The sequence below is a fragment of the Raphanus sativus genome, unplaced genomic scaffold, assembly GCF_000801105.2.
Source record: "Raphanus sativus cultivar WK10039 unplaced genomic scaffold, ASM80110v3 Scaffold1031, whole genome shotgun sequence".
NCBI lineage: Eukaryota > Viridiplantae > Streptophyta > Magnoliopsida > Brassicales > Brassicaceae > Raphanus > Raphanus sativus.
In genome coordinates, this window is record NW_026616345.1 from 1 (window position 1) to 16006 (window position 16006).

Here is a 16006-nt window from a genome sequence, read left to right on the forward strand (position 1 = left end):
GAAGATGGAGGCCACTTGTCTATCCAAGGAGGGGTGGGTTTAGGGCTCCGGTGATCCGATCGGCGGCTTGTTATGGCTCCTGTTGTTGCTGCTGCTTCTGCTGCGCTCGCTCGTACGGAGGACGAGGAGAACGGTTGAATGATGTGACGCGCAGGTTTCGCAGTTAGCGAGTGGAATATCAACGCGTGGAGCGAAAGGGGAAGAAGAAGAGTAGTAGCGGGAGGTGGAGGTCAGAGGAAGAGAGCTTCTCAGTGGCATTTCTGTAATATTAGTCGGAATCAAAGCCATTCAACTGTTGAGAAGTTATCTTCTTCAGGGAACTGTCTTCTTAGCCATCGTTTGGATTTCGAGAATATATATGATTTGCAGGCGGATAAGCTGGAGAAGAAAAAAAGACGCATGACCTTGTAGAAGACTGTTAATGGGCCCTTATGAAAACAAGACTATTAATGGGCCTTGTTGGTTTACTTTCGCTTTGGTAATATATATTATTGGTCAAAATTCTCGTAAATGTTTGGGCTTTTGTGTGATATTGTTACTTTAGTATGAATTCGAATTAATTTCTTAAGAGAAACTAGTAACATATGATCGTCAAAAAAGATGTAGTAACGTCGGAATTAATATATAGGAGATGTTGTGATGCGTCTAAAATATACATGCAAAATAGGAACTTATGTAATTAAGGGGTTTGGATGACAAAAAAAAAAAGAAAAAAAAAGGGGGTTTTGAATTCTTTATGTAGTGAACATGAAACACATGGGAGAAGGAATAGGGGAAAAACCATTCCCAATTCTTTGCTTGTTTTATGAAGAGATGTTGTTACCTTTGTTCCCAAGCCTAGAACCTCTCTTGTCTCTCTACCTAGCTTAATTTGTTATATTTCTTGCTTTCCCCTTCAATTTTTTCAAACCCATCACCACGAGTTTACATATACATATCAATATCAGAACATTAATTTAATTTGTAAGCGGTCATATTTTCATCCAATCATGCCAATCTTTGGGGGATCTTCTGATTCTGAAGACGAAAGAACAATGCATCAAACGACTAAGTTCTTCAATCGCCAACGATCAATTCACTCTATATTTGGAGGAGGCAAATGTATTTATTTCTCTCCTTTCTCTAACTTTATATCGGCCTAGTCACTCATGACGAGTATATGTACGTGAATATATATAGCTAGATGTGCATATAAATTCGAAAAATCATTCATGTTTCCTACAAATGATATTGCAGTCAATCACGAAATTTATATTTATGACTACAGTTGCGGATATTTTGTTATGGAGAGAGCCAAAAATAGCTGCAACTTTGCTGATAGGAGTTAGTCTCTTCTGGTTCTTGATGGAAGTAGTGGAATACAATTTCATACCCCTAATTTGTCATGCTTCCATGACTTCTATGATTCTTTTCTTTATTTGGTCCACTGCTTCTGATTTTCTCAATTGGTAATTTATCTATCTTTCATTAATCTTTTCGAGTTCAATCATAAAACATATATATATATATATATAAAATTTCCGAGCATTATTCCTAAATATATGAAGGGAAAGGCCAATTATACCAGAAGTGGTACTAGACGAATCTTCTTTCAAGGAATTAACAAGAAGCTTTCACGATAGATTCAACAAAATCCTCTCCAAGCTTCTAGACATTGCTTGTGGAAGAGATCCTCCACTCTTTTTCCTCGTAAGATGTTAAATTAATCATATATCCTTTTTTCAAAAAAAAAATGTTGAATTAATCATCTCAATACATCTATATTTTCAATTATATATATATATACCAATAAACTCTAATTGCTATTATTTTCCTATTTTCAGACAACCGTCTCACTTTATATCATCTCCATCATCGGGACATATTTCAACTTTATGAATCTTTTGTTCATAGGTAAGAACTATAGTTAGTTATTAGAACATGTATAGATTTAACTATTGATTATCAGCAGAAGATTAATTAATGCACATTGTGCCGTTTAGGGTTTATAAGCATGCAAACGTTGCCGGTTATGTACGAGCTGTACGAGGATGACGTTGATAGAGTGGTGAGGAAGCTGTACAGAAAAATTGACTCGAACGTTCTTAGCAAGATCCCAAGAGGAACTGTCAAAAGCAAGAAACATACTTAAAATATTTTTTTATATATTAATTCATGTATAATCAGAATTTATGCATATATTGTGTGCCCTAATCCATTGCTTAACTATGCCTATGCTCTGGGCCGGACTTGCTTTCCGGCAAGGCGGCAACAATTCTGTAACTGTAAGACATACACACTATACTGGTTATCCTTTTCTAATGGTTCCCTGAGTGGAATCCACTTCTAGCCAAATATCAACTGTGATTTCTTCCTAATGAAATCAGTCCAATAATATGGCATCAGTTATTCCAATATATGATCTTTTGTCAAATGTTCCAATATATGATTGTCAAAAGTTTTTGTACTCTTAATTTTGCAAGTATTCATAAGCTTTTTTTTTGTAAAAAATCCGTAAGCTTTTTAAAACGTTTTATATATTATTTGGGAATAGATACATGACTAACATGCGTTAACGTGTGTCGAAATGCACCCACCATCCATATTGCATTTAGATGGTTATAACTTATATAATGGAAAGACCATGAGAATTTTCGTGGGTGGTTAATACATCATCTTTAACTATTCTTTACTGACAAAATAAATAATAACAATATCAGAAGTATCGAAGAAGACAAAAACATTTTCAACGATACAAAGTCTCTCGATCGACTAGTACACCAAATATGAATTTCAAATTCAATGGTCTACATACATTCTACAGTCTACACTACAACAAGACACAAACTGGTACTGTAATGGAGAAAATGGGTCACACAAGTTGCAGCTTTAAATGAATACTGGTACTCATCCCTCTCGATCAATTTCAATCTATTATTACCACATGTGCCACTCTGCAATGAAAACTCCATTTTCAATTATCAATAATGATTATCTCATCACTATAGTACTCTTCCCCACTTATTTAATTCTTTTGTATTTCTCTCTAGATTCCATAACATTATAAGTTGTTTTAGTTCCTTTCTTTTACCTCTTCTCTTTCTCATCAATAGGAAAACTAAAAATACTATCAGTTCCAACATTTTCACCCTCGCTTTTTCTCCAAGTTGCATGTATATTCCCAGATTTGGTATTAATGGAGTTTCACATTTTACCCAGAGTAAGTAAAGAAGATAAAATAAACGATAATTACAAAGAAAGAGGACAGACCCATCTCTACCCAAAGTACATAGTTCTAGCTAATAAACAATATTTAGAAAAAAACCTACTTAAAATAAAAATAATATTTGACCCAACAAATATTTGTTTGGCAAAATTACACAAGATTTAAATATATTTAAGATGATCGTGTTTAAAAAACTAAGTTTTTTTCAAACCATTTTAAAAAACTATATATGTTAGTCAATTATATTATACCGTTTACTCCACAATATTGGGACTGTTTCAATGTTACCAGACTTTAAAGTTCATTACTATATATGAAAAATCATGGTTTACAATGTCTATGTATCTGTCAGAAAGTTGATTAAAACTGATTCTATATCTAAGAAAAGTACAAAGTATACATTTGTAATTATCCAACAAAAAGTTATGAAAGAGTTTAAATCGTAAATCTTAAATAAACGTCAAAGTGAATATTTTTAGAGTCTTTCCAACTTAGGATAATTAAAATTATTTAACAAACTTAAAAATTAAAAATATTTATGATCATCTAAGACACTGTTAGAGATTTATGGTCATTTATATAATTGAATGCTAGACAGTAGTCACGAATTTACTATATCCAAAAGTTGCTATTTTTGGTTGTCGGTTGAAACACACGAAAGGTTGCTTTTTTTGTTCTTAAGAGTTTGTTGGACAGGTTAAATTGGTATTGTGACCTATCCACCTCTCACATTGAAGACGTACGGTTAGCTGGTGGGTAGGGTTTTTGGCAGGCATAGCCAAACTTTGACCTAGAAAATATCTCATCCACAACCCACATGATTATCACATTGATTGGCTCGTTTTTTTAGCTTTGTTAGAGACGCTGATACAAACAAAAAAAATATGTTCGATCAAGTAGATGCATGCCAAATATTGTAAAGAACAGTGTTCTGATCTATGCAATAAATTAGAAACTCTAACAATATATACACTTTGTCTAGTCGATGCATAAACTTATGTTCCAACGTTGTGCTTATTGATTTTTGATTCAAGCCAATCTCATAAGATTTGAAATCATAATCAGAATTACTTAATTATCATATGATTTTATGTTGAATTGTGTGTGAAAGGGAACGTACATGAAGAAAGAGTCAAAGTTTTTGTGGTAGAGCTCTTTCAGCTTTCTCCTATATATACACACACCACTCCATAACCCCTTTATCACTTCAGACATGATTCCTTATCGTCTATATGTTTACACATTTATATATGTGAGTATACTTTATGATGTTGCATATATATTCACATACACACACAAGTATAGGTTTGAGAGTGATGCTGGTTGTTGACAGAAGATAGAGAGCACTGAGGATTACATGCAAGTACATATATATGTATCATCATCACACCCGCCTGTGGATGATAAAAGATGTGAAACAAATTCAAGAGAGAGAGAGAACGAGAATGAGAAAGAGCCTGCATGTCTACTCTTTTGTGCTCTCTATACTTCTGTCACCACCATTATTTCATCTTCTCTCTTACCTATATCTATACACACATATATACATTCACACTTCTGCTTCAATACTTACATTGGTTCATGCATCTCACATATACTAATCAGGTTAAGCCAAAAAAAAAAGAAAAAAAAAAGATTAATAAAACAATTGTCCATATGGAAATTAAAATTAGATAATTTATGATACTAGTTTAATAATTTAGGTTTAAATAAAAAATTAACATTATAAATTAAAATTTGTTAGCTATATTGCTAGTCTGTGTAAGGTATAGAACTTTATCTAGACTATAATTTTTCTTGTCACAAGTCCATATACTATTATTTAAAAAATATTTTTGCTAATTTATCATGTTTATCATAATTTTAGACTAAATTATTAGTTTTGATAATAAAATTAGTGATTAATACTCAACGATCCAAAATCAACATACTTTAAATAAATAAAAATCTGCACAAGTGCGTTATTTAGTTAAACCTTATTCAAGAAAGTTTTATGAACTAAAACAAAGTTTCTGTATAAATTTCTAATTAATATCTTTACAGGTAATCCTTATTTATCAGTTTATAGTACCAAGCAACGGGTTGGAATGATATTATGGGCCTCGAAATGGGCCGGAAAATCATGTGATAGGAGATTTCGTGCGTAATTTTAATTATTAAAAAAAAGAGGAAATAGTCTTCAGAGGGAACCCTAACTTCAACGGGAACCCAAAATCAAGATCCCCCAGATTTGGATTCTTTGAAATGTATTGTTCTGCTCAACAACCCTAACTTTCTCACTTGAATTGCTGCTCTCCACAGTAATGTCAAGCGACCAGCGAGAAGCTCAGCAGGAGACGACAACGACAACGACGACGACGGTGGACGGTAGCGGAACTACGGCGATGAGAGCGACGACGTTTTCTTCTCAGAGACTGAGGATAAACCCTAACAACGAGCATAGGCCTGAGAGTTACGAGGACCTGAAGCTCGATTTCCCCAGCGCGGTCTACTCTAGTCTCGAGAAGTACTTGCCGCAGCAAATCTTGGCCTCCGACAGGGAAGAGAAAGTCAAATTCATGACTGACATTATGCTCAGGCACCTTCCCCACGGAGAGCGTTCCAGAGTGAGTTCAAAAGTTTGAACCTTTACTTGACTTCTTCACATGGGTCTGTTAGTTTCTTGTAGATTGGACCTGAACACTTTTGGAAAGTTGAAGACTTTATGATTTGTTTGCTCAAAGTTTTGACCTTTGAGAAAGTATGCTTATTTGTCTTATGCCTTATGGTACAGGCTCATAGGCACAGCGTCTATAGGCAGAAGATAATAACTAACTATCAGGTGTGAATCCCTTTCTTGATGTTGACTGTGTTCGATATTGGCGCTGATCCAGTTCATTCAGCTTGTAGTTTTTAACATGTTTTTTTTCTCCTGCCAGCCACTTCATAAGGAGTTGTATACTCTATCTCCTGTGGACTGCTTCGTCCCCTCTTTCATGAAGGCGATCAATGAGAGCTCCGAGAAAAGCTTCAGAAGCATCATATCTGAACCGTCTCCTGGTGTTTTTGTCTTTGACATGCTCCTACCTAGCTTCTGCGAGATGATGCTAGCCGAGGTTAATGTGCATCCTTTCTCTTTTTTGTGTCTCTATGACCCTGTCTTTATATGTTTTATTCATGTGGTACTGTTTGACCCTGCAGGTAGAAAATTTTGAGAAATGGGTGGGTGAGACAAAGTTCCGAATCATGAGACCAAACACCATGAATAAATACGGTGCTGTGCTTGATGACTTTGGCTTGGACAGCATGCTTGACAAACTCATGGAGTCTTATATACGTCCCATCACCAAAGGCAATATATAAGTGAAATCCAATACACACTATTATTAAGGCTAAAAAGTTACTTACCACATCTTTTTTGTTTTGTAGTATTCTTCAGTGATGTAGGTGGAGCAACTCTGGACTCTCACCATGGGTTTGTTGTTGAATATGGGAAAGATAGGGATCTTGATTTAGGTGAGAGACCCCTACCCTGCAGAATTTTCAACTGACCTTACTAGTTTGTCTTAAAATTTCTGTTTGAATTATAAATTGTGCAGGCTTTCATGTGGACGATTCAGAGGTAACACTGAATGTTTGTTTGGGTAACCAGTTTGTGGGTGGGGAGTTATTTTTTCGTGGGACTCGGTGTGAGAGACATGTTAACACAACAACAAAGTCAGATGTATGCTACTCTTTTTCTTTAAGTTGCTTACTTCTCGCATAACATTTTACATCTAAAGCTTGAACAAGTGTTTTATTACAAAAACCAGGAAATATATGATTATAGTCATGTACCGGGGCAAGCTGTGCTTCACCGTGGGCGCCACCGCCATGGTGCCAGAGCCACAACATCTGGACATCGAGTCAATATGCTTCTATGGTGCAGAAGGTAAGTAGTAATATACCAAATGAGACTTGACTGCTAATTTCCACTTTCTTATCAAGCTTTTCCTTGCAGCTCTGTGTTTAGAGAGCTCAAAAGTCATCAGAAGGAGTTCTCAAGCTGGTGCGGAGAGTGCTTTTGTGAAAAGAAAGAGGAGAAAGGAAGGGCGCTTGATGCTCTAAGAAAGGTAAAATCATTTTAATTGATCAAGTCTCTTTAACCATAAGGTGTTAAATATAATACATGTGCTCCTTATCGCTATTGCAGAAATTGGTTAAAGCAGTGCGTGCACCCCAAGATTGATGAAGAAACTTATATTTGGATGACGCTTAAAGAATTTGCTCCTGTTTTAAGGTGACTTAAAACTGAGCTTGTGTAGAAATCATTTGAGCTAAACGGTTCCTTATTTTAACTTTTTCTCAGCTGTTTTGTAATGTACATGAAGTTTTAGTCTCAGCTTCACCTATACCACAAGAGGAGCTGTATTGTTATCTGACATTGTTGCGAGTGTAAGGAACCTCTAAAAGCTCCATATATGAGTTAACTTCGTTAACAGTGAGTGTGTTCTTCTTCTTTACCTTTGTGGTCTCTGTTGAATGGAAAGAAGTGTTAGGGCTTACTTTGCAACGTTGACCTAAATAATGGAAGAGAGAAGTAAAGATGTGAATGTGTTTTGTATCTGTCTACTTAGTTTATGGCAAGACAAATCGAAATTGGTTGTGAAACGGTACTACCAACCTGATTGAGTTTGACTTTTAGGTTGTTTCATTGAATCCTTGTGAATCTGTTTATTTATGACTTTTTGTTTATTTGTATTACTTGCATTCATTTTCTGATTTCTCGGTATCTTTTTGAGTATCTAAGTTTATACGATATGTATATGTGAAACGGTATCTTTTAGGTTTCTTGTTGATCTGATGTTCTAGAAAAAAAGATTTGGTCTCTCGGTGTTTCCCGGTTTATCGTTGATCTTTGGTGATCAGATGTTGTTCTGCTTATTGTGTTTAAGTTGTGATCTCTTGATTTTTATTTTATTCTTTGGAAACAAAGTTGAGATCTCTTGAATATATAATTAAATGCAGAGGTTTTTCCCATCATGAGCTGAGAAATGGAGAGAATCTTGCATGTGTCCCACGAATAATAGAAAAGGCTAGAGAGTACTAGTTACTTCAATTATGATCATCATAAAATTATTTATAGAACTATATAGTTCCTTGTCAGTTGTCACATTAAAATTTCAGTAAACTATAAATTTCAATATATATTTTGGTAAGATCATAGTTTTATATTGAAGCTGATTAATGGTACATATAGTTGCAGCCGTTTGTATACTCTAATGACATGGATAAAAGACCAGGTTAACTGAAAAAACGGTGGTTGCTCCTTGAATATTTTATTATTCAACATCTTACTCAAATTATTCATATACAAATGGATTGATTATTGATGGTTTTTCCATATTCAAGACAAGATGCCTAATTGTGAGGTTAGATCACATGCTGTTCGATTCCTTAAAGGCATTATTACAAAAGAAAATATACTGTAACAGAAATGTACCACAAGGGAAGATGAATGTACCACAAGGGAAGATGAATGCTTAATAAACAAACATGTGCTTTCACTTGCTTTTGCCTTCGCACATAAGAAAGATTCAAGTTACCTGAACTCCTGGAGTTAAAGAGAGTTGTCTCATTTTCACGGTCAAGACATAATCCAAATTCAAAACTGTTAAGTGTATGTGGGAATTGAAGAACATTAAAAAACGTAGAAATGTTACTATCAACATATACATGTCCTTACATATCTAAGTCACATAAACATTCAACCTCCAAATCGTATTATTATAGTCAAGTAACCATCTTACATCACCAATATATGATTAGTCATAATCATTGATTACAAATAAATTAAGTACCCTACTTGAAGAAATGATGGACCATTCTGTTACCACTAAACCCAATAATCATCCAATTGATTTATTATAAACAGTAATGATTATTTTCTGTGTTTAAATCTCAAGTCTACCACTACACACATTCATATAAGAGCAAACCTTTGATGTGCTAACCAAACACCAAAAAAAAAAAGAGAAGAGCTCAAGAATAAGAAAGAAGAAGAAAATGGCCAAAGTAGTATCAGAGAAGATGAAGCTTGTGGTGGCATTGATCACACTTCAGTTCTGTTTTGCAGGCTTCCACATTGTCTCCAGAGTTGCTCTTAACATTGGTGTCAGCAAAGTTGTGTACCCTGTTTATAGGAATCTTCTTGCCCTTCTCCTTATAGGTCCTTTCGCTTACTTCCTTGAAAAGTAAGTCCTTTCTTCTCTCAGAGTTCTAGGGTTTGCTAGAATAAAAGGGTGCGTTTGTTTCTCATATGGGTTTATTATGTAACTTCTAGAGTAAAATTCAAAATTGTTATTTGTTAACAATGCATTTGTTTCAACAGAAAGGAAAGGCCTCCACTCACTATCTCTTTACTGGTTCAGTTTTTCCTCTTGGCACTCATTGGGTAAGCAGAACAAAACAAGACTCCATTTGTTTCCTTAATCCTAAAATCATTACTTATGTAGTTTAACTCTTTTGTGTGTTTTAACATCAGAATCACAGCAAACCAAGGATTCTATCTATTGGGACTGTACTATGCAACTCCAACTTTTGCTTCCGCAATGCAAAACTCTGTTCCTGCCATCACTTTCATCATGGCTTGTGCCCTACGGTACCTAACATTTAACAACCTCTTTTTCTGAAAATATCGTTTTAGTCATGTTCTTCTGTGAGTAAAACATTGTTATTTCTCTGTGTATCAAGGTTGGAGCACATAGACTTGGTGAAGAAACACGGTGTGGCCAAAGTATTGGGAACCCTAGTGAGCATCGGTGGAGCCACAGTGATCACATTGTACAGAGGGTTTCCTATGTTTCACAAGGGCCTTAACTTGCATGAGGATGAAGAGACAGTATCTAACAAATCTCAGAACTGGACAATGGGATGGTTATACCTTATGGGACATTGTCTGTCATGGGCTGGTTGGATGGTTCTTCAAGCTCCTGTGCTAAAGAAGTACCCAGCAAAGCTTACACTAACATCGTTCACATGTTTCTTTGGCCTGGTTCAGTTTCTGGTCATTGCTCTGTTTGTGGAAACTGATCTCAATAACTGGATCATTGTCTCTTGGGAAGAGCTCTTCACCATCCTATATGCTGTAAGATCTCTCTTTTCCTTCATCTAAATCGGTGAAGTTAGCTAAATGAATCTTCCCTTGGTTGTGGTTATAGGGAATAATAGCGTCAGGGTTAGTAGTTTATCTTCAGACATGGTGTATCTACAAAGGCGGTCCTGTCTTTGTAGCAGTCTTCCAGCCTCTCCAGACACTTCTTGTTGCTGCAATGGCGTTTCTTGTTCTTGGTGATCAGTTGTACTCTGGAAGGTAAAGACTTTGAAAGGCTATATAGTTAACGAGTTTTGTTCTTCTCGGTTTCTGGTTCTAACTCAATCTTTGCTTTACAGTGTTCTTGGTGCAGTGTTCATAATGCTGGGACTCTACTTAGTTCTTTGGGGAAAGAATGAAGAAAGAAGACAGAAGGTTGAAGAGACAAGTCAACAAGATCCAGAGTCTCTAACCAAACATCTACTCGAGGAACACTGATTCTGAATTGTTTACACTTCTCTGTACATACACACACAAGAACTTGGCCAAGACAGCTGCTCCTCAAGTGGGTCTTTTTTTTTATTGGGGTCAAAATGGGTCTTTACACTTTTCATACAATGAATCAATATTCTAGTCGTTTTACTTTTTGAGTTGTAATCAAAATTGGGTTGCAATTAATTTATGAATAAAATGAAAAGAAGATTAAAACTGAATCAAAGTTGACAATGAAGAAGGTAAAATAGTATTTTATGTTCTGGTTTTTGGTCTGGTTGTTGACAGACCAATGAGCTGGTGAAACTAAATATTCATGCAACTATGTACTGTATATTAAGCTTTTATACAACGAATCTGTAACATTTGAGTCGAAGCACTTGAAGTCTCTGGTGAACCACCACCTGCAATCAGGAACCTCTTGCTCACCAGACACCTGACAACACATAAAGCATCAATGTACATCAGCAGCATGGCTCCCCTTCTTGTCAAAAACCAAACCTTTCACAGTGTCAGTGTGTATCATCCACTCTCACCAAGCTACTTAACAATCTCGATATCACGCAAATCCACTATCTCTGGCTTCTCCGGATTAAATAACAGAAAGAACTGCATCTACAAGCTAAAGGAGCAAGCAATGTAGAGTACTGGCTAACAACCTTACTGTTCATCTTGATTTGATTCATATTGAACAATTATTCTCGGTATGTGTCTACTTTGTTGAAATGCATAACATAAAATCAATTTGGCAATTTGCAACTATAGTGGCATGTTTGAGTATAAAAGAGTAAAAAAGTGTTGAACTTCAGGCAAATCTCTGATGAGTTGCAAGAACCGGTTCTCTTCCGGTACAGCTGAAATCTCCGGCACAGTCTTCTCAATCTGTGGTATGAGCTTCGCCAGTTGCATCCCTGCAGCCAAACCTGTCTGCTTCTCCATCTCCTCTACTAACGCTACGGTACAAGACTTGAGCGAGATCTCTGCTACATTTGTAAACTCAGTGCTGCAACAACAAAAAATGAGGACAAGGGTGTGAAGAAATGGACTTGCAAGTTAAAGAGCATAACACATTCTATTCTACCTTGTGAGTACTTCCCGTGTCTCGTTTATGAGTCGATGAAGCTTGGTGCCAGTTGCATCTGAAGAGGAGCCATCATTAGCGTCGTTGTCTCTTGGACTCATTGTCGTGTCTTGTGCCATCATTAAATAATCAACCCAGTGATGTGGACTTCCGTTGCTCATAAACACATCAAGAATCCGAATCACAGTTTCTTCGAGAGTTCTTGTGGTAAACACATCTTTTAACTGCTTTCTGCAATCAAAGCAGGCATCATTAGATTGATTTCATCCTTTAAGAACTTTGATAAAATCTAATGTAAATGTAAATGTAACTACCCCTTGAGAACTTCTTTCACTGCACTCTTGATATTGGAAATCAAACTAGGAATGCCATTGGTTGCAAGATAATCAGCACTTGCCAAGAACTTTTTCTCGTCCTCTCTATCTATGAGATCTATCTCTTCCTGTGGAAAGAAAAAAATAACAAAGTGAATCTTACAACCAGAAGAAAGCAGGAGCGTACAAGTCAAGTGGGTTTTAATAAATAAAGAGATAACAAAAAGAGGGGCTTACAAGTAAATGGGAGGTGGTAAGACCTGTAGCAGTGTCGATATATAAGTGTCTGCCCAAAATGTTGACTTGGACCCTAATGTACAAACTAAGCATAGTCACTGACCACAGCGACAGAACCATTCTCGTGAAACCTGGAAAGCAAAAATAATAAGAGCGTTTTAATGAGAACCAAAGAGAGGACAAGTAAGGAGGAGCTACGCACTCAAAATCTTGAGCTCATTCCAAAGCTGAAGCTTCTCAGAAGGAAGCAGCGTTCCTTTTCCTTTACTCAAAGTCTCCATAATAACAGAGACATCGATCTCTTCAGCAATGCGGATACTCAAGCGGCGCAAGGCGTGAGGCAATGTAGTTATATCAGCAATCATCTGAATGTTGTCAAAATGAGCCTTCATTCTAGCAAAAAAGAGTTACAGAAACACTGAGAAAACTGTTATGAGATTAAAAAAGAAAAAGGTAAAGACTTTTTATGTTGTGGGGGTTCAAAGAAGGTAACTGGGTTTTGATGATATCGTCATTGTGACGCTCGTCGGCGAGCTCGCGTTCCAAGTGGGCGAGGTTACGAGTGTGGGTGTTGTATAGCTTGTAAAGCAAGTACCCACTTCCTAAACAGGTCGTCGTCACCAGAATCTTCCTTCTGTGCTTCCTCCATAACCCCCTAAACGTTGCCCAAACAAAAACGCAACGAAGATAAACCAATAGCGAGAGAGAAAGGAATAGATGAACACACGGAGACAGAGTTAGAGGAGGAGAAGAAGAAAAACCTGATTAAATCCATGGCCTTTTTCGATAGCTATTGGATTCGAACCAGCGACCTAATGGATACGAGGTTAGAAGCGATGCAGAGTGATGAACTTTTTGGATAGGAAGTAAAAGTGATAAACTTTTCCGGCGAGAGATGGTTCCTTTTTGTTTAGTCCCGATCTCTACTGAATTAAATGAATGTTATCACTTCGAAGCCAAACCGATATTATTCTCTACTTTATTTTTCGTATTTTAATTGAAATGATCGGTTCTTTTGGTTTATATGTGTTCGGTTTAGAATAATCGTAACAGATTTGAATATGGTTTTGGCTAGTGGTGGTCGGCATTGGGTTTACAGTCCGGTGAGAGATGGTTTTTATACCAAACGAAGATAATAAAAGGCCCACGGAGAGTTATTTGAGCCCAACCCATCAAATTTGCATTAATGCGGTTCCAGTGAATCGTTTGCATTAGGCTTGGGCACATCAGTAGATGTTTCTATGAAATATCGTTTGCAAAAATCGTAACTTTGAATGAAAAATTATTAGACGAGTGTATGAGAAAATAAAAAGTCAGTCGTGGGGATTCACTTCTCTTGGTCGCATTATCAATTATAATGTATAGTTTTGTGTGGAAACAAAGCTGTCACAAATCTCTCTGAAACCAGCCAAACAACCTCGTCCCCATCCCTCACATGCCTTTCTCAATTATTCTTATTGCTATAGTTTTCTTGATTGATTGCATTGCCGTCATATAATGTGATCTGACCAAAGATATAGTTGAGATTATATTTTGAAAAAAAATGCGCATTTTTAAACAAAATGGAGCGACAACAGGAACAAAAGCAAAACTAATTTACAAAAGACGACAAGACAATCACCGCTATCTCTCTTTCTCTCTATCTGATTTTCACTTAACTTCTATCAGCCAATCACGTAATGCCAAACCCACGTCAGCTTAAAGTCACCACAAGCCTAGTAATACCAATGTGATGACGCTGTAAAGTAAGAAGTGGACCAAGTGGTGCGGGTACTCGAGTAAAGCTGATGATGAGTCGTTGGAGAATTCGGAAGAGTCAACAGCTAAAGGCATGCCGTCCCCACCGAGAGAACATGACCGTGGCTCGCCGTTTTGGTTGACCATGATGGCTCTGAGGACAGAAGTGACAGTGTGGAAATAAGCCGTACGGTTCTTAGATAGAAGCCAAGTAAGACCCATCAGGACACAGTCTTTATTATGCATCTTCGTGGTCCTGTTTCTGTCCTCCGTCGATGGGTTTCTTGTCGCTGAAGTTTTCTTCGGGTTTAGCTGCAATCAAAACAAAAAGAACCACAAGGCGGTTGGTTATTAAGATACACAAGAATGTAATCATATTTATGATGGAAGTAATTAAGTAAAATAAAGGACGCGTGTGGATCACGGGACCTTTACGCGCGTATACGTGTATGTTAGACTTGTCAGATAAAAAGGAACAAAGACAAAGCTAAAGAACAAAAGCTGTCTTAATCCGCCAAGCTGGAAACAGATCACGAAAGAATCCTAGAACAAATTATTCCAAATCCCACTCACTCATTTAGTAAAACCCTAATCTTTAAACACCAAATAAAAGAATCATTAAAAAGTCATCAACTTTGGAGTATACCTTAATTAGATACTAGATTACTCTCTAATCATCTAAAAATGATCAAACACCAGATCACGAAAGAGGGCATCAAAAACATGTTCTAAAGTTACTATATTTGCAGCAAAGTTTCGATCTTTCAATCTAATTCCATATGATTTCCTCAACAACAGATTATAACAGTGAATCTAAACAGTACCTTGTAGAGGCTGTTCAAGCACTTGTTACAGCTACCAAGAGTAGATTCTCTATCACCATTGGCGTGTCTTCCACTCAAACAATCATTCTCTAATCTATCAACACTCTCGTCTCCAACGAGCCTCCCTTCTCCGTCCACACTAAAAGCCTCGGAACAGCTCAGGTGATGCAATCTGATTCCGCAGTAGCAGTAAGCGACGTCGCACGTATCGTTCTGCCTCTGAAGCTCAATCCCTCTCCTTCTCAGAGACTTCTCCAACCCGCCGACGCAAGTCTCCGAGTCGTCGGGAAGCAAAGGCATGTATTCTTCTTCCGGAGTCGTCGCGGCGGAGGATGCGTTTCTTGAAACCGAACGGGTTAGAGCGGTGGCTGAGTAGGCGGAGTAGAGCCACGCGCCTAGCACGGGGCAGCATTTTGCTCTGTGGAGCTTTTTGCCGGTGCATGCTAATTTGATGCCGTGGAAGAGGTCTTCTGGTAGATCGAGCGGGCAGCGGGAGAAGTCCGATTGCTCCGGGAAAGCGGGTATGGTGTCGGGTGGGGATGATTTGATCCGGAATGGCTGGAGGGCGACCGGGTCTGAGTTTGGGGTTACGGGTGATAGAATGGTGAAGAAGACGGTGAGGGAAATGAAAGACGGCGCGTGTCGGAACATCGCTGGAAGCATGGAGACAGAGAACAAAGGAGTGAGAGAGGGAGTTGAAGAGATGTTGTAATAAAATATCGCAAATGGGATCTCGATACCAATTTAATACTACGTGTTGTCTTTTCTTGGTTTTTATTTATTTTATTTTATTTTCGTACATTTCAATATGTATATGGGTGATTGGGTGTAATACTAATATTGTTCATCTAATACACTGTTGAATCTAATCTGTTTAAAGTTAAGAGTATTTGCATCACACACACAAGGAGAACATGCATATTAACTAAATACCCTAATTTTGTCGTCTAGTGTAATTGTCACTTATTACAATGACCATTTAACCCTTATCCTTTGAATTTACTTCGTTTGTAACGACAAAACTCATTCGTTTTAGTTTCTTGTTTTTCTGATAAACCAAATCTA

General features: G+C 37.0%; 5 protein-coding genes across 7 annotated transcripts; 3 read left to right on the plus strand and 2 right to left on the minus strand.

Annotated features, from left to right (window-relative positions):
- Window positions 1-822: 822 nt before the first annotated feature.
- Window positions 823-2408, plus strand: LOC130503586 (reticulon-like protein B9). The gene is made up of 5 exons (XM_056998205.1): window positions 823-1101; window positions 1268-1448; window positions 1548-1689; window positions 1824-1893; window positions 1983-2408. The coding sequence occupies exons 1-5, from the start codon at window positions 990-992 to the stop codon at window positions 2129-2131; spliced, it is 654 nt and encodes a 217-aa protein (XP_056854185.1). The 5' UTR covers window positions 823-989; the 3' UTR covers window positions 2132-2408.
- A 2807-nt stretch (window positions 2409-5215) lies between these two features.
- On the plus strand, window positions 5216-7662 carry LOC130503587 (2-oxoglutarate and iron-dependent oxygenase domain-containing protein CP2-like). Of its 3 annotated transcripts, none has more exons than XR_008940873.1 (10): window positions 5216-5811; window positions 5979-6026; window positions 6124-6300; window positions 6386-6536; window positions 6614-6700; window positions 6784-6908; window positions 6997-7115; window positions 7185-7296; window positions 7377-7463; window positions 7533-7662. XR_008940873.1 is itself a non-coding variant. In XM_056998206.1 (9 exons), the coding sequence occupies exons 1-9, from the start codon at window positions 5509-5511 to the stop codon at window positions 7410-7412; spliced, it is 1158 nt and encodes a 385-aa protein (XP_056854186.1). In that variant the 5' UTR covers window positions 5220-5508; the 3' UTR covers window positions 7413-7662. The 3 variants fall into 3 exon arrangements, 1 of the variants encoding a protein (XP_056854186.1); XR_008940874.1 differs by having other exon boundaries at window positions 7555-7662; XM_056998206.1 differs by having other exon boundaries at window positions 5220-5811; window positions 7377-7662.
- Window positions 7663-9090: 1428 nt separating this feature from the next.
- On the plus strand, window positions 9091-11266 carry LOC108856561 (WAT1-related protein At3g18200). Its single transcript, XM_018630393.2, has 6 exons — window positions 9091-9417; window positions 9555-9617; window positions 9708-9824; window positions 9917-10310; window positions 10384-10535; window positions 10616-11266. Exons 1-6 carry the CDS (start codon window positions 9230-9232, stop codon window positions 10752-10754), a joined length of 1053 nt encoding a protein of 350 aa, XP_018485895.1. The 5' UTR covers window positions 9091-9229; the 3' UTR covers window positions 10755-11266.
- Window positions 11267-11393: 127 nt separating this feature from the next.
- On the minus strand, window positions 11394-13349 carry LOC130503588 (peroxisome biogenesis protein 3-1-like). Its single transcript, XM_056998207.1, has 7 exons — window positions 13142-13349; window positions 12874-13035; window positions 12583-12773; window positions 12381-12511; window positions 12144-12271; window positions 11830-12060; window positions 11394-11751 (listed from the first exon to the last, which is right to left on the minus strand). The coding sequence occupies exons 1-7, from the start codon at window positions 13153-13155 to the stop codon at window positions 11508-11510; spliced, it is 1101 nt and encodes a 366-aa protein (XP_056854187.1). The 5' UTR covers window positions 13156-13349; the 3' UTR covers window positions 11394-11507.
- Window positions 13350-13885: 536 nt separating this feature from the next.
- LOC108856511 (uncharacterized GPI-anchored protein At4g28100) lies at window positions 13886-15734 on the minus strand. The gene is made up of 2 exons (XM_018630329.2): window positions 14942-15734; window positions 13886-14429 (listed from the first exon to the last, which is right to left on the minus strand). Exons 1-2 carry the CDS (start codon window positions 15602-15604, stop codon window positions 14085-14087), a joined length of 1008 nt encoding a protein of 335 aa, XP_018485831.2. The 5' UTR covers window positions 15605-15734; the 3' UTR covers window positions 13886-14084.
- Between the last annotated feature and the right edge of the window lie 272 nt (window positions 15735-16006).